This window comes from Myotis lucifugus, unplaced genomic scaffold (genome assembly GCF_000147115.1).
Source record: "Myotis lucifugus unplaced genomic scaffold, Myoluc2.0 scaffold_102, whole genome shotgun sequence".
NCBI lineage: Eukaryota > Metazoa > Chordata > Mammalia > Chiroptera > Vespertilionidae > Myotis > Myotis lucifugus.
Genome location: NW_005871150.1, coordinates 3,781,156 through 3,803,338, shown reverse-complemented (window position 1 = coordinate 3,803,338; position 22,183 = coordinate 3,781,156). Strand labels below are relative to the sequence as shown.

At 54.6% G+C, this 22,183-nt stretch overlaps 2 protein-coding genes across 6 annotated transcripts in view; both read right to left on the bottom strand.

Annotated features, from left to right (window-relative positions):
* CENPU (centromere protein U) overlaps positions 1-94 on the bottom strand; it is a gene marked incomplete at its 5' end in the record, with an annotated part of 19,737 nt that extends 19,643 nt beyond the window's left edge. The window contains one exon of the mRNA XM_014459109.2: positions 26-94. Coding sequence (XP_014314595.2) covers positions 26-94 — 69 coding nt within the window. The remainder of the gene's footprint in view (positions 1-25) is intronic.
* Positions 95-9,950: 9,856 nt separating this feature from the next.
* The window catches only part of ACSL1 (acyl-CoA synthetase long chain family member 1), a 38,227-nt gene continuing 25,994 nt past the window's right edge, over positions 9,951-22,183 (bottom strand). For all 5 annotated transcript variants that reach the window (XM_023757187.1, XM_023757188.1, XM_014459106.2 and 2 more), the window contains 10 exons: positions 20,312-20,446; positions 18,890-19,024; positions 18,191-18,286; positions 17,250-17,322; positions 15,785-15,873; positions 14,511-14,627; positions 13,027-13,170; positions 12,046-12,147; positions 11,841-11,912; positions 9,951-11,534 (listed from right to left, as the gene is read on the bottom strand). In XM_023757187.1, the coding sequence (XP_023612955.1) occupies positions 11,394-11,534; positions 11,841-11,912; positions 12,046-12,147; positions 13,027-13,170; positions 14,511-14,627; positions 15,785-15,873; positions 17,250-17,322; positions 18,191-18,286; positions 18,890-19,024; positions 20,312-20,446 (1,104 nt within the window). In that variant the 3' untranslated portion in view covers positions 9,951-11,393. The remainder of the gene's footprint in view (positions 11,535-11,840; positions 11,913-12,045; positions 12,148-13,026; positions 13,171-14,510; positions 14,628-15,784; positions 15,874-17,249; positions 17,323-18,190; positions 18,287-18,889; positions 19,025-20,311; positions 20,447-22,183) is intronic.

The window sequence follows — 22,183 nt, the reverse complement described above, 5'->3', positions numbered from 1 at the left end:
CTCCCGTGGAACGTGTGCTTCTTACACCTCCCGTGGAACGTGTGCTTCCTACAGTGTTCTTGGAATGTCTCGCACTATTGAACAGCAAAAAACACACACACAAAAAGTTAGGAAACATTTTTAAAATAACTGGGAAAACACCATCACTTGCAACCCTTTCCAAGCATTTCCTTTCCAAATCCCATTTCTCGTTCCTTGCATCAACAGCGTGCACCCAGGGAAGTTCAGGTTATGACAATATCGTTTAGAAAGCAGAGCCCCTACCTCACCAGCATTGTTAAAAGGACATACAAGAGAGCAAAAGATTGCACCGGACAGTGTGCCTAAACCCCTGGTTATGTGTGTGCACGTGTGCGTACTAGTCGTGATGTTACTGTTAGTTGAAGTAGCAGGGAAAACTGCTTACAGCTGTGGAGGGCTTGCTAGACCCGACTGCAGGGCCCCGCCCCACAGGGTCCGATTCCCTAAGTCCGGGCTGGGGTCTGAGGTTTGCATCTCTAACAAGTTCCCGGTGCTGCCCACGCTGCGGGGCAAGGAACCCCACTCGGAGAACCACGGCTGTATCTGACTTTCAGACCCAAAGAAGACAGCACAGGCATCCACTTTAGGACATTTAGTGATGTGGGGGTGCAGGTGAGTTAAGTGACTTACCGTGGTCACAGTCAAGTAACCAGATGCATAGCTTCTTAACCTAAACTCGTGCCTTAACTGTGCTCCCAAAATTGGTCGTTTCTTTCTTACCTTCGGCAAGGAGCAAGGGGGCGGGGTAGGGGAGATTTCCAAAAGATGGAAACCCCTGTATGTAAAAGTTTTGCTGTATGCACACCAGTGCATTTTGGGAGGAGGGATGAACAGATTTCATGAGTCTCAAAGGGAAAAAAAATGTTTATATATAAATACATAAATAAAATGTTATATATGACATATAAATAAAAATGTTATATAAAAAGCGGCAGCTTGGTCATCTCCCCTAACCCAACCCCGCTGAGATGTGGTTCAGCTTTAAGATCTGTGGTTTGTGTTATAAAAACCCAGCAAGGGCTTGGAAAAGAAGAATACTGACTACCAGCCAGAGCACAGGTCGCAGGAATGAGATGTCGGGCAAGGAGCAGGCGCTCAGTGTTTGTTGGATAGCTGGTTTCAAAGTGTTCTGAGCCTACTTTACGCTCACCCAGAGTAACGCCAACACTAGCTACCATTCCTTCCTGCGCGCCCGGCAGTGTTAAACCGTAACCCCATTTAAGGCTCACGGCAATCCTATGGGGTGGGGATTATTCCCATTTTACAGACGGGAAAACCGAGGCCCAGAGTAAAACGGTGAAACTAACGCAATGGTAGAGCCTGGGCGCCTCGCTAGCAGCACAGCTGCCAGGGGCACAAAGCGCGGTAGGACTAGAAGATAAAGCCGGCCTCGGGCCTGCGCTCCCAGGGGCCGCAGCACTTACCCCGCGCCTCGTCGGGTCCGCACTCGTCCCGCGGAGGCCATCCCGACCACCGCCGCTTTCCCAGCCCACGGAGCCCACGAATCTCCCGCCAACACCAACGCCGCTCCGAGCAGCCAATCCGGGCAGAGCGCACGCGCACGCGCACGCGCACGTACCAAGCCCCGCCCCTTCCTTATTTACCAGCGCCCCAGGGCCCCGCCCCGTCCTAGAGCGCGAGGGAAAACGCGGCCTGGTACACCACAAAACGCGGAGCTGGAGCCCACGTTTTACAACCAGCTGCTGACGGCCCCGACGCCAAAGATTTGCCGAGCTTTCCCTCCCACCCGCGCCTGCGCCAATTTTCAGGGCTCCACGGCTCGGGAACCGGAAAGGGGAGGGCCCCTAGCCGAAAAGTCAAAGGGCTCTCAGCAAAGAGGCGGATCCAAACCCTGGGCTGGGGCGCCTGCGCAGTTGTCTAGTGCAGAGCGCTGCCCAATAGGCTGGATTTGACTGCCAGTCCGCTGCCCTTAACCAGTGGCGAGAACTGGGGGTGTTTCTTCATCCATCAGTGGGAGGACCCTGCAAAACAATGATGTTGGGCCTCATCACACCGTCAATAAAAATGCACCCAAAGTGGACCAAAAGCTTAAACCTAAGCGCTAAACGATGACACGTTTAGGAGAAAGCGGAGGGCAAAGCTTCGTGAGGGATTCGGGAATGATCGCTTGGACGTGCCGCGCAGGCGCAGTGGGTGATGGAACGGTCCGCAGAGGCACGGCCGCGGGGGGCTGTGGGACAGGGAGTGAATGAGCTCAAGCCATTGCGCCAATCGTACAGCTAAAAGCGGTCACAGTGCTAAATGTGACGTTAGGCATCTGTGACCACAACAGGAAATATGAGCATCTGTCATGCATGCAGAAGAACCTAGCATAATGTCAACATAAAAAGAAGCGCCCATGTACTCACCACTGGATTAGGAAATAAACCGTTACCATCCCTCCCCAGGGTAAATTTGATCATTCCCAGGCTTTTCTATCAGGCCTATATCCCTAAATACTGCGTTAATTATTGTATGTTTCTAAACTTTATATGGACATCTGCTATGTATGCTGCAGGTGCTCTTTCTCACTCAGAGCTATGATTTAGCCACGTTGCTGCACGGGGCTGTAGTTTGTTTATTTTCATTCTTTGGGTTGCATTAAATAAATATACGACATTGTACGGATCCACTCTCCTGGGTCCGGATACATCAGTTGTTTTTTTGTTTTGTTTTGTTTTTGTTTTTGTTTTTGCTATTACCACCATGCAGCACTAAACAGTCTTGCGTGTTGCAGGATACATGTCTAAGGGTTTCTCTAGGGAGAGACTCAGTGGTAAAACGATCACCTCGTTATTTAAAGGCATTTTCAGCTTTACATGATAAAGCCAATTTTTACACATTGTTTAGTAGACAATTTACAGCCTCACTAGCAGTATATAAAAGTACCCTTGGCTCCATATACTTGTTGATACCTAGAACTTTTCAAGACTTTCAAATTTTTACCTAACTAGTGCATTGAAATAGTACCTATTGTTGTTGTTTTTTTAATTTGCATTTCCCTGGAGTTGGTCATCTTTTCTTTTTTTTTTTAAACCTCACCTGAGGATATTTTTTCCATTGATTTTTAGAGAGAGTGGAAGGAAGGGAAGAGAGAGAGAGAGAGAGAGAGAGAGAGAGAGAGAGAAACACATCGATGTGAGAGAGGCACATTGACTAGTTGCCTCCCCTAGATACTAGTATATAGAAGGGCTTATCATTTCTTATTGCGCTTTTGCTTTTTTCCTAGTGAGCTCTCCTGTTGAATTTTCTGTTCAGCATGTGCCCACTAGAGGGCAGATACAGAACGGGACAGGAGATTTGGAAAGGTATTTGGAGACCAGAGCCACTGGTTTGCAGACATTGTAAATATTAGTTCAAAGTCGGTTCCAGACGAATAAGACTAGATGTCTTCAATGCCCTTGCCCAACTCGTTTTCCTCCTCCTTGTGCACTATCTTCTCCCCTAATTTATCAAACCCATTCCTGTAAGTTTCCTTTAAAAGGAGTATGATTTTCTACTATGGAAAAGAGAACAGTTTACTTTTTAACTTCCTACAGTACCAACTAATTACTACATGGGAATAACCCACCAAACTTGGCAGTTTTCCTCGGGAAGAAACGAAGGTCATTATCTGCTGTAAACAGACCAACGGCTCAACATCTGTGATTATGACGCAGCAAAACAGACCTGCAGCTCCCGGGAGGGCGGGCCAGGGTGAGGCCGGGAAGGAGGCCTGCACGGGGATGTTCCCTTTAAGGAAAGAGGAAACGCAGTTCGGAAAGGACGCCCTCTTGGGCGACCGTGAAAGCTGGAGGGCAGGAAGGTTTTTCCACTGTCACCAGGGCAGGGACACGAGATGCCCCCGTGGGTCACATGCTTTCTTCCTGGCACTGAGCGACCGGTCAACTTATTTGCTCGGTAACGCATGTACTTTTTCCAGACCCAACTGGCACGGCCCCTGCCAAGCTGAGATCACATGGCTAAATCGGCCTGGCTCAGTCACATGTCTCAGATTCCATTCCCAGCAAATTCCAGGACTTCTCCAGCCGGGGAGTCGCTGACTTCCAACCTGCACGGGAAATAATTTTACAGCTCAAGTGAGCAGAGAAAATAATAAAAGGACAGCCCTCTAAACTGTTTTCTTAAGAAAAGAAGGGAGGAAAGGGTCCCAGAATAAAGTTTCTACAGTAGAGACAGGTCTCCATGACTTGCACTCAAGCTGTGGTCGAGAACCTTCCGAAAAAGGTTTCACCCTTGCCATGACCTTGCTCACAGGACAGACACCCCGTTTGCGGCCTGAGAACACAGACAGCGGTGAGGCTGGCCTTGTTCAGGGTCCCGGCAGCTGCTGTCTTTACTTCAGGGATCCTTCCTGCTCAACCAAGAACCGAGCAGCGAGCAGCGGGAGACCCATCGGACACTGACCTCACTGGCCTCCCGCCTCCGGGGGGGCAGACGACCTTGCGAGGACCTTCTCTAGGAGGAAGGAGCTCCCTCATTCTCCGGCTGCTGCCCTGAAACTCCCAGGCTCGCTCACTCTCCCCTTGACCTTGCCACAGGCAGAGGGATTGCTACCACCTTCCTTTCCACCGCGCACCACTGAGCCGCCCAGTCCGAGAAGGCTAGAGGAGGTGACGCCTACATAGTGCCTGCAGTGAAGGGGGAGCCAGCCAGGCCGGGGAAAGAGTGCTCCTGGGAGACAGCCTGCACCGAGGCCCAGCGGGGAGCCGGGGCGGGGAGCCTTCTGGGCGCTGGAAGTTCAGTGTGGCTGGAACAGAGTTGGGGACGAGGCTAGGGAGACAGCAGGGCTCCCCCCCGGCCCCAGCTCCTTGCAGCGTTAGCATCACCCGGAGCTTATGAGAAATGCAGAGTTTCAGGCCTGAGTCCAGAATTGCTGAGTCAGAGCCCGAGCTTTCAGATGCCGGGATGGACGCACAGCAAGTTTGAGAAGCACCTCAGCGCTCGGACTCAGAGCTCCGGGCCACGTGGGAAAGGTGAGGGAGCCACTGGGGCCAATCCAGGACACAGGAGGTCAGTTAAGAGCCGGTGCAGTTGTCCAGCAAGAGACGGCCCGCGCCCCTACAGGGCCGAGGGGTAAGGGGCAGAGGGCAGTGGACAGATTTCATGGCCAAGGGACAGGTTCAGCAGGCTGTGGTCTGAAGCCACTGGTGGGGGGGGCAGCCCCGAACCTCCAGAGGCCCGGCCCAGGACAGCTCAGTGGGCGGGGCAGGCTGGCCCCAGAGGCAGGGCGGAGGGAGCAGTATCGGGGGTGTGGGAACCAGGCCTCTCAGAAACGGGGTTCCTCTGCGTCTGCACGTTGTCTGATGCAGAATGTGAGCCGACCGGTTTCCTGTGCGCCTCCCGTGGGGCCTGCGCGCGTGGGCGCCCCTGCAGCCCGGCACCCATGGCACACCCCACTCACCCTCCATCCCAACCAGCCACAGGCCGAGCAGGGAGCCTGCCCGAGTTCTTGGCGGGAAACGCAGCAGCCTTGATCGTTAGCCAGGACACGTCCTGTTAGGGAAATCTGACGGCAACAGTCCCCCCCCCCCCCCCCGCCCCCAACCTCAGCGGCAGAGAGTGGCTAAGAACGTCCACGGAGCATATATTTGTGGGAGCCCCACCTGTTTCCAGCCCAGAACAGAGTCCCTCGGACTCGAAGGACCAGGCTGAGAATTCCCCAGCAACACTCGCCATCCGAGCAACAAGCACAGTGCAGTGGAGGGCGTGAAAGGCAGGGCAGTCTGCTGTCTCTCGGTGCTAAATATGCAGCTGGTAGAGGATATGGGTCAGTTTCTCCAGTGCCCACACCAGTGGCGTGAGTTCTATACAAACAGCCGTGGCATCTGCTCTCGCACACAGGGCGGGGCCAGCTGAGCTGAGCTGAGCTGGGCTGGGCAGCTGCTGACGGACAGGAGGTCTGCCCTGTGGGGAGACTCAGTGCCCCCCTCCTTCCCTGTGGGGGCTGGGGACAGGGTGGGGGGTGTGCGGCATGGGTGGGGTGGGAGGTGCGAAGTCTGCTCCTTAACAGACCCACCGCCCTCCCCTCTCCAGGTGCTGCGGGACCCCCTGCCCTCGGCCCCCTGCTCTGCCCAGCACCCGGGGACCGGCCGGCAGGCCTCCCTTCTGCTTGTGCTGCCGGGGAAACAAGCGCTGCGTGTGATGAAAACACGGCCAGGCAAGCCCAGCCCCAGGCATTACTCTCCTCCACCTGAGGGGACTCCAACAGTGAGCAGGCGTGTTCACCTTGGGGGGCCCCCCATGACCTACTTACATCTGTGCTTACACACCTCCACATCCCTCCATGACCTACTTACATCTGTGCTTACACACCTCCACATCCCCCTCCCACCCCCCCCCACCCCCCACACACACACTGTGATGGAAGGGATTCCCTATTGGTGGCCGATCCCTGGACTCAACAGTGGGTTTTACCCTCTGCCTTCCAGGGGCAGCCTCCTGTCTTTTCTGCATATTTTCCCTTCTCTCTCCGCCCCCCCCCCCCCCCCCGCCCCAGGACCATTCCATGGGGATAGCGGGAGGCTGTGGAATCTCCCCTCTCCCGGCTTAAAATCCTGCACCCCCAGGTAACAAGAGCACCCCTCTCACCCTCCCATCTTTCTAGGCAGGAACCTTCCATCTAAGGTCCTTCACAGTAAACTTCAAAAGAAAGAAAAAACAAGGAGCTGCCTGCCCTTCCCCACTTCCCTCCGGTTCCGCCTCTGCCTGCTTCACCAGGTCTGGGCTCCCTGCTCTGTGGACACTAGCATTGTGAGCCCAGCAGCCATTCCTGTCCCCACTGCACCCCCCCCCCTCCTGCCAGCAGGGGAGGGGACTGCCCCCTCCACCTCTTCCTGAGCACTTTCTGCTCTTGGCTTCAGGGAGCTCACCCCTGGTTTCCCCGCCCTTCTCCGGCAGGCAGGCCTCACGCCCTGTCGCGGCTCCTCCGGTAACTTTGTTCAAACACCAAGGGCACCAGGGCTTTGTTGGGGCCACCTTGTTGGCTGCCCAGGCTTCCAGGTCCCCGCTGACGGCCCTTGCCCATCGAGGCGTTGTGAGGAGGACACGAGCACCTGCGCAGAGTGCGGTGGCGTGTTGCCCACAGCAAACCTAGTCCCTGCGGCCCGAGCGGGCGACGCCCAGACCTTCCCAGGGACCTCATGAGCCTGCCGCGTGTGTCTGTGCCGGCTTTCCCCTGCCTTCCTCCTGAAGCAGAGCAGCTGGTCCTACCAAAGCTAGGGTCCTTAACGATCTGGGGTTCCCAGCGTCTCCGAGAGCAGCCACCTGTCATTTTTGAGGAGCCATACCCCGGACCACAAGTCTGTGCAGGGGTCCGAGAGCAGCCACCTGTCATTTTAGACAATCCTTAGGAGCCCAATCCACAAGTCTGTGCAGGGGTCGGAGCCCCTCCGGGACAAAGACAATCCTTAGGAGCCCAAGCCACTCGCCTGAAGCTCAGCAGCACCGCCGCCACCCAGCAGCCACCCAGCTGCCACCCAGCAGCCACCCAGCTGCCACCCAGCAGCCACCCAGCTGCCACCCAGCAGCCACCCAGTGACACGTTTTGTCAGCCAGTTCGTGGCCAAAGGCAGAGGAGAGCTTCTGCAGCCCGAGGCCAAGGTTGTTCTAGAGCCAGGCAGCCTGGCTCCGGTCCTGCCCAGCCCGACAGGGATCAAACTGTTGCCGTGCTCCGATGTCCTCATCTGTGAAATGGGGAAATAGCCCGCATTTGGCTCGGAGAGTTGAAACATGACATGGGTCATCAGTGTAAAATGCTAAGAATAGTGCCTGGCCTGCAGCAACTCTCTACACCTCTCAGTTCTTCGCAGTATTCCAAGGAATCTAATAACTGAGAGTGGGACCAAAATATGTAACGGCCAAATGCCAAATATACTTACTTAAAAACAGACCGTATTTTGGAGTTGAGATAGTGAGGGCGTGTCGTAGCTGGGCCTGCCGGGACGGGTGGGATGAGCTCAGGACAGCAGGGCGACTTCGGCTGGATCAGCGCTTCCCACCTGGGCCTCTGGGCTCAGGCTGTGCCCTGGCTACTGAGAGGCAGCTAGTGAAAGGAGCCCGCACACAAGGGCCTGGCGGGAGAGAGGACGCCTCGTTCCTCCTGTCCTGGCTGGAGAGAAGGGCTGAGACAGAGACCACGGCTCTGGAGGTGCAGTTTTGATCTGGGGGGTGGAGGACCACCATCGTGCTGTAGGTGAGCAGGCACTGCCCCAACAGTGCACCATCAAAGTTAAGAACCCGGAAGGGCCCAGCCGGCGTGGCTCAGTAACACTAGTTGATCTATGAACCAGAAGGTCAGGGTTTGATTCCAGGTCAGGGCACGTGCCCGGTTTGTGAGCTCGATCCCCAGTGTGGGGCGTGCAAGAGGCAGCCAATCAATGATTCTCTCTCATCATTGACGTTTCTCTGCCTCTCTGAAATCAATAAAAAAGTATTTTTTAAAAAGAGAATTGGGAAGTATTTATGGATTAATACTTTTAATATTTAAAGAACTCCTATAGCTCAATAACAAACAAACAACCCAATTTTTAAAATGGGAAAAGGACTTAGGCTTTTCTCCAAAGAAGACACACAGATGGCCCATGAGCACGGAAAGGACACTCAACTTTACTGTCCCCACGAAAATGCATCAAAACCACAATGAGACACCAGTGTGCACCGATTAGGATGGCCGTTATAGATATAACAGAACGCAGAAACCAACAAGGACACGTGAGGCTGTGGAGAAACTGGAACCCCAGCGCTGCTGATGTAAGATGTGGAAAACGGCACGGCAGTTCCTCAGAAAGAGTAAGAGCAGAATCACTGTCGGATCCAACGGCTCTGTTTCTGGATGGATACCCCAAACCGGAAGCAGGGGCTGAGACGGCGCTGGCACGCCCGTGCTCACAGCAGCGTTAGTCACCATAGCCAGAGGGTAGGAACCACCCAGTGTCCATCAACGGTGAACGGACCAACAAAATGTGGTGTGTACACACAGGGGGACATTATTCAGCCTCATGAAAGGAAATGCTGGCACCTCCTACAACAGAGGGACCCTGAGGACGCTGTGCTGAGGGAAGGAAGCCAGTCACCGGAGGACATAGGCTGGACCCCATTTGTGTGCGGCACCTGGAGAAGGAAGTCAGTCTTGGAGACGGAGTACCCTGTGGCCGCCAGGGCTGAGGGAGGGACGCCAGGGCTGAGGGAGGGAGGAGGGAGGAGGGAGGAGGGATGAGTTAGGGCTGAGGGGAGACCGGCTTACACACAACAGGCTAAGAAACTGAGGACACCCGGTGGTGTGGCTCAGTGGTTGAGCATCGACCTATGAACCAAGAGGTCACTGGCTTGATTCCAGGTCAGGCCACATGCCCAGGATGTGGGCTCGATCCCCAGTCGGGGGCATGCAGGAGGCAGCCCATCAATGATTCTGTCATCATTGGTGTTTCTCTCTCTCTCCCTCTCCTTTCCTCTCTGAAATCAATAAAAAAAGCAAAAAGCAAAAAGTTTTAAAGAGAAATTGAGGGTTGATTCATTAACACCAACGGAAGGGGAAAGCTTTACAAGGACAGCGTAGGACAGGGTAGAGGACAGGGCACAGGCAAGGCCGCTGCTCTCGGAGACCAGTTCTAAGCCAGGAGAGAACAGACAGGATGGACTAAAACAGCAGAATTCGGCCCAGCACGGAACCACCCGCTACAGCGCATCTCCTGAAAGGGGGTTTTCCAGCAAAGAGTGCATTTCCAAGACTGTGCTTATTCCCTCCGTGGGTTCCTTCTCCACACCCAGCAGGGCTGCAACCGGAGCCGTGCAGGACGCGTTAGAGGAGGCGGGGAGGAGGGGGCCGGGGAGCAGGGGGGCCGGAGGGGGAGGCAGGGTCCTTAGGGGCCCAGGGCCACGCCTGCTGCCCCAATGCCACGCCCGACCTGAAAACAGACGCTCCACTCCCGTGAAATGCAGAAATATTTATTTTGGTTTCCTTCATTGTTTTTGGAAATTCTGTTTTGGTTTATAAAACATAGAAATAGCCAACACTTAAAGCAAACATTCGAAACCCCCATGTGACGAGTTACTGACACTGTGCAGTGAGGAACGTACACTCGGGTTAGGCTACGGAGCGTCACATGCCGAGGACGTGAGCGCGACCCCCGTGCTGTGCGCCACGTGCGCTCGCGCCCAGAAGCGACCGCTTCAAGTGCATGATGACAACGGACTCCCGTGCCCGTGGCAGAGGCCTGCGGTGAGTGAAATGCTGCTAATTTCCCAAATTAACTGAAAGGAGTCCCGGGAGGCGCGGCTCCCAGGAAGCGAGTGCCGGCCTTCCACCCCAGAATTTGGCTTTTGCCGAATCATTTCACAGGAGCCAGGCAGCGTGAGGCAGGAGAGCGAGTTTATTACCGTCCATTCCCGTTCGTGCCCACGTCTATCCACGCCCTCATCGCCTCGAAGACACGCCTTGCCTGAGAGTTTACTCTGGGGAAAAGCCAGTGACTCACAACGTGAACTTCTGATACGAGAACCACATTAAAAACCCGTGGGCCACCACAAACAGAGGGATGTTCAGCGGAGATGAAGTGGACAGTTGCTGAGGCGTCACAGTTGAGCGTGGTCTTGCCAGGTGAGTCTTTCCTTCTTGAAATGCTTGTCCTCACTGTCGAGTGTAAGGCAGGTTTTCTCACAACCCCGGGGACAGAGGGCGGGCGGGCCGGAGAGGAGCCCCGAGAGCACGCTGCTCCGTGGGCGCCGGGAGCGGCCCGCGCCTGAGACTCGGTGTCAACACTGTCCGGAGTCCGTCTGTCCTGGGCTTCGTGGGAACCTTCTGCGCCAACAGGAACAAGAGTCGGGAGGAAGAGCAGGTGTTCCAGAAGCCTTCATCCGAGGGGCGTGAGCGTGGGGGCGGGGGGCAGGGGAGGTGACAGGGATAAAACAATCTCTGGTCCGCGTGTGACGGTCTCCAGCCGGACGCTGTTCGTGAGGGACAGGTTCCTTCCAGTGCACAGACTCCCGAGCAGCGGGCAGCTGCAGGGTTTGCAGCAAGCAGCAGACATTCAGAAAGAGCAAGTCCGAGTCCCTTGGTTGGGAAAACAGGGGGACAAGTTCCACATCCGCCTTCGGACCCAAGGAATCGCGAGTAACCTAGCACACGTAAAGTTTCCCTTGACAATTGTTAAGGCTCGTTTTGGAAATGGTGTATCACCACATGGGGACATGGTCTGCCACGCCCGGCGACTGCAAGGCAGAGTCCCGCTTCCTCTAATATTCCTATGACAAGAACCCGACGCACAAGTCACACACGGCGCCCTTCCCTATGCTCTGTAGTCAAATCGCCCACGTGAAGGCCACCGGGAGGAGGAGACGGCGGAGGTATGTGGTTTCTCCGAGCTCCTCCTCCCTTAAACCTTGATGGTGGAATACAGTTCGTCTATCTGTGACCTGAAGTAATTCCGAAGTTCTGGCCTTTTCGCCTTCATCGTCGGGGTCAGGAGGCCGTTTTCGATAGAGAACAGTTCAGGGTGGAGAGCGAGGCCCTTGACCTGCAAATCAGCAAGGAGGAGGGGCAGGTGGAACCCCAGTCCCAAGCACCTCGGCCCCAGGGGATCGAGGCCCTGATGCTGGTCCCAACCAACCTCTCACCAAGGGAAGGGCGGGCGGCATTCTGAGGACAGAGGTCAGGACTGCTCCCTGACCTCCAGGAAGAGAATCTCGCCCCCCCCCGCCCCCCCGCCATTAGAGAAACCCCTCCCTGCCAACCACCCCACTGCCCTCCTCATGCACGTCCTGAGGTCATCTCACCCCCCCTATGACCTACAAGAACGGAGGCACTTTCCAGGGAGTCTCACCTGCTCGAATGGCTTCAGGCCAGACTCCTTCCCCAGCCTCACCAAGTCCTCTAGGATGGCTTTCTTGACCTCCTAAAGAGACAAGAGAATGAGACGCAGCCTGGGGACAAGCCTGCAGCCTGGGAGGGGTGGGGGGTGGGTGGGTGGGGGGAAGCCCTGCACGCACTTGCACACTCGGCTGGAGGCTGGAGGCCTGCACCCTTACCTTGCTGCGGCACAGCTCCTCGAAGGACCCCGCCAGGCCTCGCTTCCCCGCCCAGCGGCCCAGCGTCTCCACGTCGGGAACCACGATTGCGACAAGAAAGGCCTTTAACACAGACAGGGGGGTTACTACCTGGCCTGACCCGCAAGTTCTAGCATCGCAGACGCCCAGGAAACTGGCACAGGCTGCAGGTCCTCTGCAGACCCTCCCGCCAGCCCGGCCCTGGCCAGGGCAGAGCTCCGGGCTCTAAGTCCACGGCATCAGGAATTTCACAACCATGTCCTCTGAGAACCACTGGCGATCAAGATCTAACAAGACCCTGCTTTTTATTTACTTTTGGGTGTACCTTTCAAAAATAAAACGGTCAAGTAGGCAAAAAGGTGGCAGAGAGCAGGTAAATAAATAAATAACAAGTAACAGGCATGGTAAGATTCTAGGTCAAAGAAAAACAGGCGTCTTCTTTTATGAGAAAACATTCTTCTAAAGCTCAAGTTTATAACAGGATTAACCTTCAGGAAACTAGGTCCCCTTCTCTCCCTTGTCACCATCTGTCCAACATTTAGACGTTTCGCTACAATACTGACCTTGGTTTTCAACTGTAAGTGTATGTTGGCTCACAGCCACCGTTTGTTCACAGATGATGTGGGAGGCAGATCGTAAGTAAGTTGGGTTTAATAAGTTGGAAAACGCTAAACTTTAGAATAATCCATGTCAGTATTTCCCTCCGAATTAAACTGGGAGCGTAATTTTACCCACTCCCTAGTAGCTTTTATCCGGCCTCCCTTGGTACTCTGGGTAAGATAGCAATGTGGAAAGTAAAGAGAAGAAACTTTTCTGAGTAAGAACCCCGAGAGCAAAGACCACCAATGCATCCGTAACATTCCAGCGGGTCAGGCCAGAGAGCTGTCCCACCATCGCACTGGGACCTGGAGACAGGCCTCGCCACGCCCGCGCGTCAGAGCGCACAGCTCGGAAGGCGCCTACCTGCAGGCTCTCTCCGTGGACAAACACCTGAGCCACAGGCTCGCTCCGCAGGTAGATGTTCTCGATCTTTTCGGGGGCGATGTATTCTCCTTGTGCCAGCTTAAATATGTGCTTCTTCCTGTCGATGATCTTCAAGGCCCCGTTCTGTCCAGCAGAGAGGAGGGCTGTGAGTGGCCAGGCTGGCCGCCCCCGGGGTCACGCACTGCACAGGGCACTTTGTGGCGCCCTTGTTCCATCCTAACCACGCCCGGCAGGGTCAGTTACCATCCCGTTTTACAGAGAGGGAAACTGAGGCTCAGAGAGACTAAGAACTTGCCCAAGGCCACTGAGCCAAGCAGGGAGAGAGGCGTGACCCGGCGGAGCCCATGCTCACCCCGCTTCGCCCCTCGCCAGCTCTGGCAGCGCTCAAGGGGCTGCTGTCAGAGGGGCCAGCTCCGTGCAGCCTCAGTGAGGCTCAGCAATGCTTCCTACACGACAGGGGTTTATCCCTGCCCCAGGGCTCCCGGCCCTTCGGGGAGCGTTGGTCACCTGCCCACCTAACCCTGTGGCACCCTGGAGTCTCTGGCCAGACCAGCCGAATGCCAGCAGTGCCCACCGACTTTCACCCCTCCCCACCCGGGGCCACTGCGGGGGAACTTCCAGGCTCTCACTCCACCCCCATCCTCCTCCGCTTTCAACAGGAGCCTCCAGGGTGCAGAGGTTTGGAGCTGTGCTCGCTAGAGCCAGAGCCAGCGCCAGGTTGAGAACCGATGCTTAATCCCTCTTGAACCTGGGAAGAGGGACTTAATTTATTCCTAAAGAGCGTGGGTATCTGAAATCTGAATTACTCAGGGAGGCATTTTTCAAATCAATACAAATGTCATCGTGTTAAGCACCTTGGATCTGTAAGAATCAAACAACACACCATAAAAATTACATTAGCCGTTTCAGTGTTTGCAGTTAAACACTGTTAACGACTTTGAAAAGCAGTGGCTGTTACTGCAGCTGCAAAACTGGCCAAATCTCTGGGGGCCGCATCTGCCAGGCCTCCCGCTCCTCAGCGGCGTCTGGGATTCCTCTGCAGTAAATGGCCCTGAGACCAAGTAGAGAGGAGGCGGTCTGAGCTGGGAAATGCCTGTCCTATTTTCAAGAGGATGAACCCAAGAACCCCAGGTGTTCAGATCCTGCCCTCGTCCCTGGCAGCCCACCACGGACACCTGTTCACCTGCAGCCTCAGCGGCAGGCACAGCGCTGCCAGTAAAAAGCCACAGGCTCTCTGCATTTCAAACAGGAAGCAGCAATCAGAACTGATGGCAGCCACCAACGTGAAACCTCCCGCCCAGTTCCCGTGAGAATCCTGCACGCTTGCTAAGGGACAGGCCTGGCCCCCGGCCCCCAGGACAAAGGGAAAGGGAGCGCCAGGGGCCGCTGCGCATGGCAGGTGCACAGCAACGGGGCATGCTCTTCCCTCCAGGGCAGGGAACGGGAGGGGACCGACCACTCACCGGTAACCATTTCCCGATGTCCCCTGTGTGCAGCCAGCCGTCTTTGTCCAGCGCTTCCGCTGTTTTCGCCGGGTCCTTCAGGTAGCCTTGAAATACGTTTGGCCCTTTCACACACACCTGAGGGGGAGGACGGGGTGGGTGGGAGATGGAGGAGGTCAGGAGGGACACACCCCAGAATAAGGGGAGCAGGTGCGGAGGACGGCCTGCGGAGGTGTATCCGGAAGCTGTTCCGAGAGGAGGTCCCAGGAGTCCTCACCACAGGAGGAGACATTCCTTTTAGGGTTCGGTGCCTCTGTGAGGTGAGGCTGTGGACTAACTTGCTGCGGCCATCATTTCAGCACAGGCAGGCCAGGCCCTGGTGCCGTACACCTCAGACCTGCCCGCCTGCGTGTCAGCCACACTCAATCCCTGGGGAAGGTGACCTGTTGGCGGCATTCACAGGGGCTTCTCCAGAGAGAACCGGGGTGAGTGTGAGTGAGTGTATGTGTGAGTGTGTGTGTGTGTAAGTGCGTGTGTGTGCGTGCACATGCGTGTCCCGACCTTTAGCAAGAAGCCCTGGATTCCAGGACCCGAGGGTGCTGGGCAGTGCCTCCAGGGCCCCACTTCCCTGTCTCAGGAGCCTCAGCTGCTGTCCAGTTGCAGGGCTGATGCTGCTCTGGGCTCCGCTCAAAGCTGCTGGAGACCCCGAGGGAACGAGATCCCTCTAAAGCAGGGGTCCTCAAACTACGGCCCTCGGGCCACATGCAAATACAAATATTGTTATTTGTTCCCGTTTTGTTTTTTTACTTCAAAATAAGATACGTGCAGTGTGCATAGGAATTTGTTCATAGTTTTTTTTAAAACTATAGTCCGGCCCTCCAGCGGTCTGAGGGACAGTGAACTGGCCCCCTGTTTAAAAAGTTTGAGGACTCCTGCTCTAAAGTAATCAACCCCCCCTCCCCCAGCCTAGCGGCAGCGCACTCACAGGCAGGTGTGCAGGGCAATGAGACAGGAGCTGTGCCAGGGCTCAGGCCACCGGAGCCTTTGCGAGCTCCTGGGCCCGCATCCCTAGCATGTCTGGCCGAAGGAGGCATTGGTGGCCCCTCCCACCCACCCCTGGGAGCTAAACATAAACGGACTTTCAGGAAGAGGCTCGTCTGACCCCAGGATCACCAGGGAAATCACGCTCAGTGGCACAGAGGCCCTGGTGACACGGAGCGGGGCGGGGCGCCGCACTGGTCAGCCGGCTTTACAGGCAACGGCAAGGACAGTGAAGGACGAGGGCCCTCGCTCACCTCGCCCTCGCCCTTGGCAGCCAGGTAGTTCATCTCTTCCACATCGACGAGCTTTATCAGATTGCACGGCATGGGGGCACCGACGTGGCCTGCGTGTGCAGTGAAAGAATGGTTAGTCCTGGGGCTGGACTACCCTCCGGCCCAATCACTTTATGACCAGGAGGCCTGCTCACAAGAAGAACAGCTGGCACGCACTCGCTCGCTGCGTTACAGCCAGTCTCCCCGGACAAATTAGTTTAGGGAGTTTACTCCTAAAAGAGAGGCCGTTTGAAAGGTTCATGTCTCCAGGGACCTGTCCCAGGTTTGATGCCCTAAACTCTTTTTCAAAGTGCGAACAATTTGGATGTTGCTCTTCAGGGTTTCCAGGAGTGAGCTTCCCACACACGTTCCCCTGGCCCCTCTGGTCCGACGGCCCCGGCCCACCTGCCACCTCTCCCCGACAACTTGTTAACGTCTTGGTTCTCTGTGTGGAGAGAACACAGGCAGCTGGGCAGGCCGTATTCTTCTCTCACCCACCCCTCCCCTCCAGTTCTGGACAACACGGCCCTCATGTCCTGAGTGTGGAGGACCAGGTTTTAGGATGAAGTTTGTGAAGACAGGACGATGCTTCTCTTTACAGGTAATGGAACTGCCTTGCCAAAGGCTGGTGGGGTTGGGTTCTTTTCCCCACGCAGAAGTGACAGAAATTAGTAAGGTTGCAAAAGCACTGCAAATAATTCTCCCCGCGTGTTAATCATCTCAGCTTACAGAGGTCCCTGTTCCAAAGTCTTCAGCTGGTGAGGAACCAGGAGTTAAACACTGAGCACCGTGGAGCAGGGTCACAGACTTAGTGCCCACCGAGCAGATCATGCTCCTGGGTCACGTGGATGCTCGACCCCCGCCGGACACGGTGCTCCCGTGGTAACGCCCACACAGACCAGAGCCCGGCTCTGCGCACCGGGTGGGCACACGGGAGGGCGTGGCCAGGCGGGGTGGGAACCCGGCCCGCAACGCATTCTGACCCATCATTTACATGCGACCAGTCGTGGCCTCTCAGAGCGAGCAGGACGTATCCCACAGGGACGTTGTTGGGATGAAACACACACAATGTACATCTCAGGCCCCAACACAGAGCCGCATCCACGGCAGGGGCTGAGCCCACTATTTCTGTGTGTCTCCAGGTTGTCCCTTTGGGAACAAGGACGTGCGTCTCTCTCTGCAGTCTCAGCATCCAGCACAGCACACACGGTACAGGTAACTGAAGTTACCGGCAGATCACTAGCCCCCAGTCAGTTCCTGCGAGCTCTGCTGGTCTGAACCCGGTTTGGAGGCAGCGCCTCTTGCAGCTGCCACCCAGCTCTGGCGCCCTGATTCACAGGGCTGTGTCCCCGGGGCCTCGCATCTGAGACGCAGCACCAGTGAACGGTGAACTCGATCCCACTCCGAACAGCAGGGTGTCAACAAGGCCTGTCCCGCGTCATCGTACCTGCGGTCCAGTCTCCAGGGATGGTCAGGGAGCAACCGGCCGTGCACTCGGTCTGTCCGTAGCCTTCGTAGAACTGGGTCACAGGAGAGGAAACATGATTAGAAGGGGAGCCGTGGCCGGAAGTGCACAGAAATTAAGTTCCCCTAACCCCTGAGTAATGGCCCACGGGGGTGAAACCTCTTTGCATTTCCTGTTTGGTAAATTCATTCGATACCACAACATGCTTTCTAATGGCACCCAAATGTCTCCCCCCTCACGCCAAAGCCAGCCCCATCCACGTTCATTTTCTACTTTGTGACCTGCAGAAGGCGAGGGAGGACCCTGACACGGAGGACAGTCCCCTGCACACGGGCCACCCAGGAAGGCACGGCTTAGCCAGCTCGGCCCCCCCCCCACCCCCCACCGCCATGTCCTCTGTGTCTCTGCTGTCTCCTGCCCCCTGAAGACAGGTTCTCTGCCTGGTGTACAGGTGGCTACCCCTTACCACCCACCCACACCCTCTTCCCTGACCCTCAGACAGCACCACACAGTGTGGACACCAGCGCATGTCCCCTGCCTGGGGTCAAACATACCTACTTCTTTCTCTAAGCAACCTGGGAATAAGGGGACAGTCTAAGTAAAAATAAGACAGCCTGGTTGGCGTAGCTCGGTGGTTGAGCGTCGACCTAGGAACCAGGAGGTCACGGTTCAATTCCCGGTCAGGGCACATGCCTGGGTTGTGGGCTCAATCCCCGGGGGCGGGGGGCGTGCAGGGGGCAGCCGATCAATGATTCTCTCTCATCGTTGACGTTTCTCTCTCTCTCCCTCTCCCTTCCTCTCGGAAATCAATAAAAATACGTTTTAAAAAAAGAAGACACCCACGGGAGAACGTGAATGACTGTGGAAAGAAGACCCCCGGGCAGGACTAAGACTGAGACCACGGGCTGCGTGGAGCCGCTCACCTGACAGCCGAGCGCGGCTCGCAGGAACGTCAGCACCGTGGCGGACACGGGCGCGGCCCCCGTGATCATCAGTCGGACCTTCCCTCCCAGGTTCGACTTCAAAGACAGACAGGAGAGAAAGAGGGTTAGATGGTGGGAGTCGGGGGGCACCCCGTTCCCTGGCCCCCAGCTCCCTGCAGGCCGCACGGAGCTCGCCGATGCTGAGAACCGCAGGCGGCCGGAGAGGAGCACCGGGAGTGTTTTCCCACCCGACACTGCACCATTTGCTCTGAACTGGGATGGAAGTACGGCGGCACCCCACGTGCTGGTATCTTAAGGGATTAGAACAAGAGTGGGATGGATTTGTGGCAACTGCCACACTTCTGGTATTTTTTAGACATAATATTCTTCTTTGCCACTCATGCCTAAAAAGTTACCTCAAGAGTGACATTCTTCTTCCAGAAAAGTAAGACCAAAGAGACTAGGAAAGGCTACAATATCCTGTTCCTTTTCCATGCTCGACAGCTACAATCTTACTGATTTATCTTGGATCCCGAGGTTTTTGTAATGGCTTTGTCCTTAATTTTTAGACACGTGCCAGAATTAATAACAAGGTGTCATTCTCTCTTAACGTCACACCTCTCTTTTAAAAAGAGCCCCCCAGAAAATCTGAAGCCCAAGTTAGTCCCCATGAGCAATAACAGTGAGACCATCTGCTACCTGTATTTTGCGGAAGATCAGCTTATCCCACAGGCTGTTGTTTCTAATGATGCAACTGCGCAGCTCTGCTTCTTTCCTCTTGGAGGCGAAGTCCAGGAGCCACCGCTTCAGTGTGGTGTTTGCCTGCCCAAAAATCTAAGGAGTCAGGAAAGGAGAAGGTTTCACAATTCCTAGAATCGGGAAGTCACATAACAACAAGTGCTGGTGAAGGTGTGAAGGCATCGGGGCCCCCAGGCCCTGTGGTGGAAATGTAACACGGTGCAGCTTTAGAAAACTGTTCCTCAAACAGGTCAACATAGAGCTATATGACCCAGCAATTCCGCTCCGCGGTATCTACCCAAGAGAAATGGAAACACCTGTCCACAGGCATCTGTCCGTGGCAGCACTATTCATAATAGCCAAAAAGTGGGAACCACTCAAATGCCCATCAATGGATGGATGGACAAATGAAATGTGTTATATCCAGACGGAGGAATATTATCTGGCTGTTAAAAGGAATGAAGTACAGATACATCCTACAACCTAAAAGAACCTTGAAAACATGTTAAGTGAGAGATGCCAGTTACAAAAGAACACACATCGCATGATTCCAGTCATATCAAAGTCCAGAACAGGCAAATCTATAGATTCAAACAGCAGATTATTTTTGCTGAGGGGTGAAGGCGGGTAGCAGGGTGGAGGATGACAGCTCAAGGGTAGGTAAAGGGTTTTTTTTGAGGTGATAAAAATGTTCTAAATGGGCTGTGGGATGGTCGTAGAACTCTGTGAACGCACTGTACACTTTGAGTGGGTAAATTGTGTAGAGCTGTTTTAAAAAGATTTTTCTAGAAGAACTGTTAAAAAATGAGTAGGTTCTCACAGACGGCAGAAGCCATGCCTCAAAATAAGGAGCATCACACTGCCCAGGCCAAAGTCACCGTGGAGACTGCCCGCCACTTGCTGACCCTGCCCTGGCCGTGTGCGCCACGCTGTAAGGGCCCCACGGGGGGCTGGCTTTCTCCATCCCTGGTTTGGCTTAGTCACTTCTCTCAAGGTGGCTAAGCAATATTTTACATGTGCCTGGAGCGTTCCGATTTATAAAACCACTTCACAGTCATTGTATTCATGTGATGCAAAAAGCAACTTTATGAGGCAGACAGCAGGCAGAGGAGGCAACAGTCCATTGTACAGATGAGAAGACAGAGGCTCAAAGAGTTAATTATAGAAATAAAATGACCTCCCACCTATACCTCGTTGTGCCCTCATGTTTATAAGCGTGTCTCCTCCTTAAAAACAACTGTGAGCTGAATGAACAGATGAGTGAACTCTAGTTCTGTGAGGCTAACTGGACTGTCCAAGGCCACACAGAGGTGCCTGGCCAGGCCTGACTCAAGCCCGAGACTCGGGGTCAGCCCTCGGCCTGTGCTCTGTGCTTGAACTCACTCTGTCGAACATCCGGTTCAGCAGCCTCGGGACCACGGGGAAGATGGTGGGTTGAAGCACTTTGAGGTCATCCATGAGCAGCCTGATATCTCCCTGGAAAAATCCTATTTTTGCCCCGTGGCACAGCATCACACACTGGAGGGGGGAAAGCACACGTGACCAACACTGCAGCACTCCAGTGGGGGGGGTTGTGCGTACACACACACACACACACACACACACACACACACACACACGGTTGTAGCATTTCAGGGCAGTTTCCAGAAATCTACACTTAAGGCAGCTTTTTAAAATCAGTTCTTGCAGCCTTTGGTGACTGTACAACCTGGAAATGGGGCATTTCTCTGGATCATCCTGAAGATGGGGACCTAACAGAAACCAGGGGATGCTGGTTTGGTGAGGATCACAGAGGTTCTGCTATGTTAACTGAATGACATGGTATTAAAGAATCAAGTGTTTTTAGTCTTCCAGGCACTTTAGGTCTAATTTATTCTCAAAACAAAAACTTAGCTGCTTACTAGTACCTACAGTCCAATCTTATCAGTCTCATTTTCTTTCCTTTGACTACTAGAGGCCTGGTGCATGACATTCGTGCACGGGGGAGGAGGGGGCGAACAGGGAGGGTCCCTCAGCTCGGCCTGCACCCTCTCACAGTCCAGGACCCCTCAGGGGTTGTCCGACTGCCGGCTTAGGCCCACCACCCACCTCCGCTGCGCTCACCAGCCATAAGCCCAGCTTTTAGCTGAGCAGTGCTCCCCTTGTGGGAGCGTACTGACCACCGGGGGCAGCTCCTACATTGAGCGTCTGCCCCCTGGTGGTCAGTGTGTGTCATAGTGACCGGTCGTTCTGCTGTTCGATTTGCATATTAGCCTTTTATTATATAGGATAACTAAAAATCTCTAAAAAGCCACTGAATATGTTGCAGTTGAGACACGAGGACAAGTCACACCAGCGTGGCTTCTCATTCAGCTGCAACCTATTGCATGAATATTTCCTATTGGATGCAAACTGTACTGGGAGCCATGTGCACTTGGCAAGCAGTCTGCCTCTTTCAAATTTTAACAAGAAAAAGATGAGGCAACAGCCCAGGCCAGGTGGCCCAGCTGGTTAGAGCTTTATCCCGTCGTCAGAGCATCTACAGGAGGCAACCAATTGATGTTTCTCTCTCTCTCCCCCCCCCTTCCTATCTCTCTCAAAAAAAAAAATCAATAAACATATTCTCAGCTGAAGATTAATAAAAAAATAAATAAAATTTTAAAAATGATGATGCAACGGAAGGTCAAATGGTTCAAGCCTGAAAGCAGAAACCACTAGAAAGGCACCAGGGTTCACTGCTTAAAAATGAAAGCTCAGAGGCTGTGTCGGTGTGTCCCGCCTCCCAGGCACATGTCTAACACTACGTCCAGCTACACATGGTCCATTATCAACTCATTTGCCCTCTCGTGCCAAGCTCGCAAGCTCTCCTGAGGTGTGCAGGAGGCGGAGGAAGACCGGAAGATGGGAGCTAAGATCCCTGGTCCTCGGGGTGAGGAAATCCCACAGGGCACAGGCAATCCAAGGGCGGAGCCATTGGTAAGCAGCTCTGCCACCAACACCTCGCACAGGGTGAGGCGCACGGGTGCTGCTCAATAAATACTTGCTAAATAAAGGAATGCTGCTCATTTCTCCTATAAGACAACCCAGAGGGGGCAGGCGGGGAGAGGTCAATGGGGGGAAAAGGGGACACATGTAATACTTTCAACAATAGAGATTTTAAAAAAAAACACATTAAAAAAAAGAGAGAATACAATCCAGAACTATCCAAGAAGGAAAAAAGGTGGCTCTTGGCCAGTTTTTAAACTAGTCACACAGTTGTGTCCTGGGAGCCCTGGC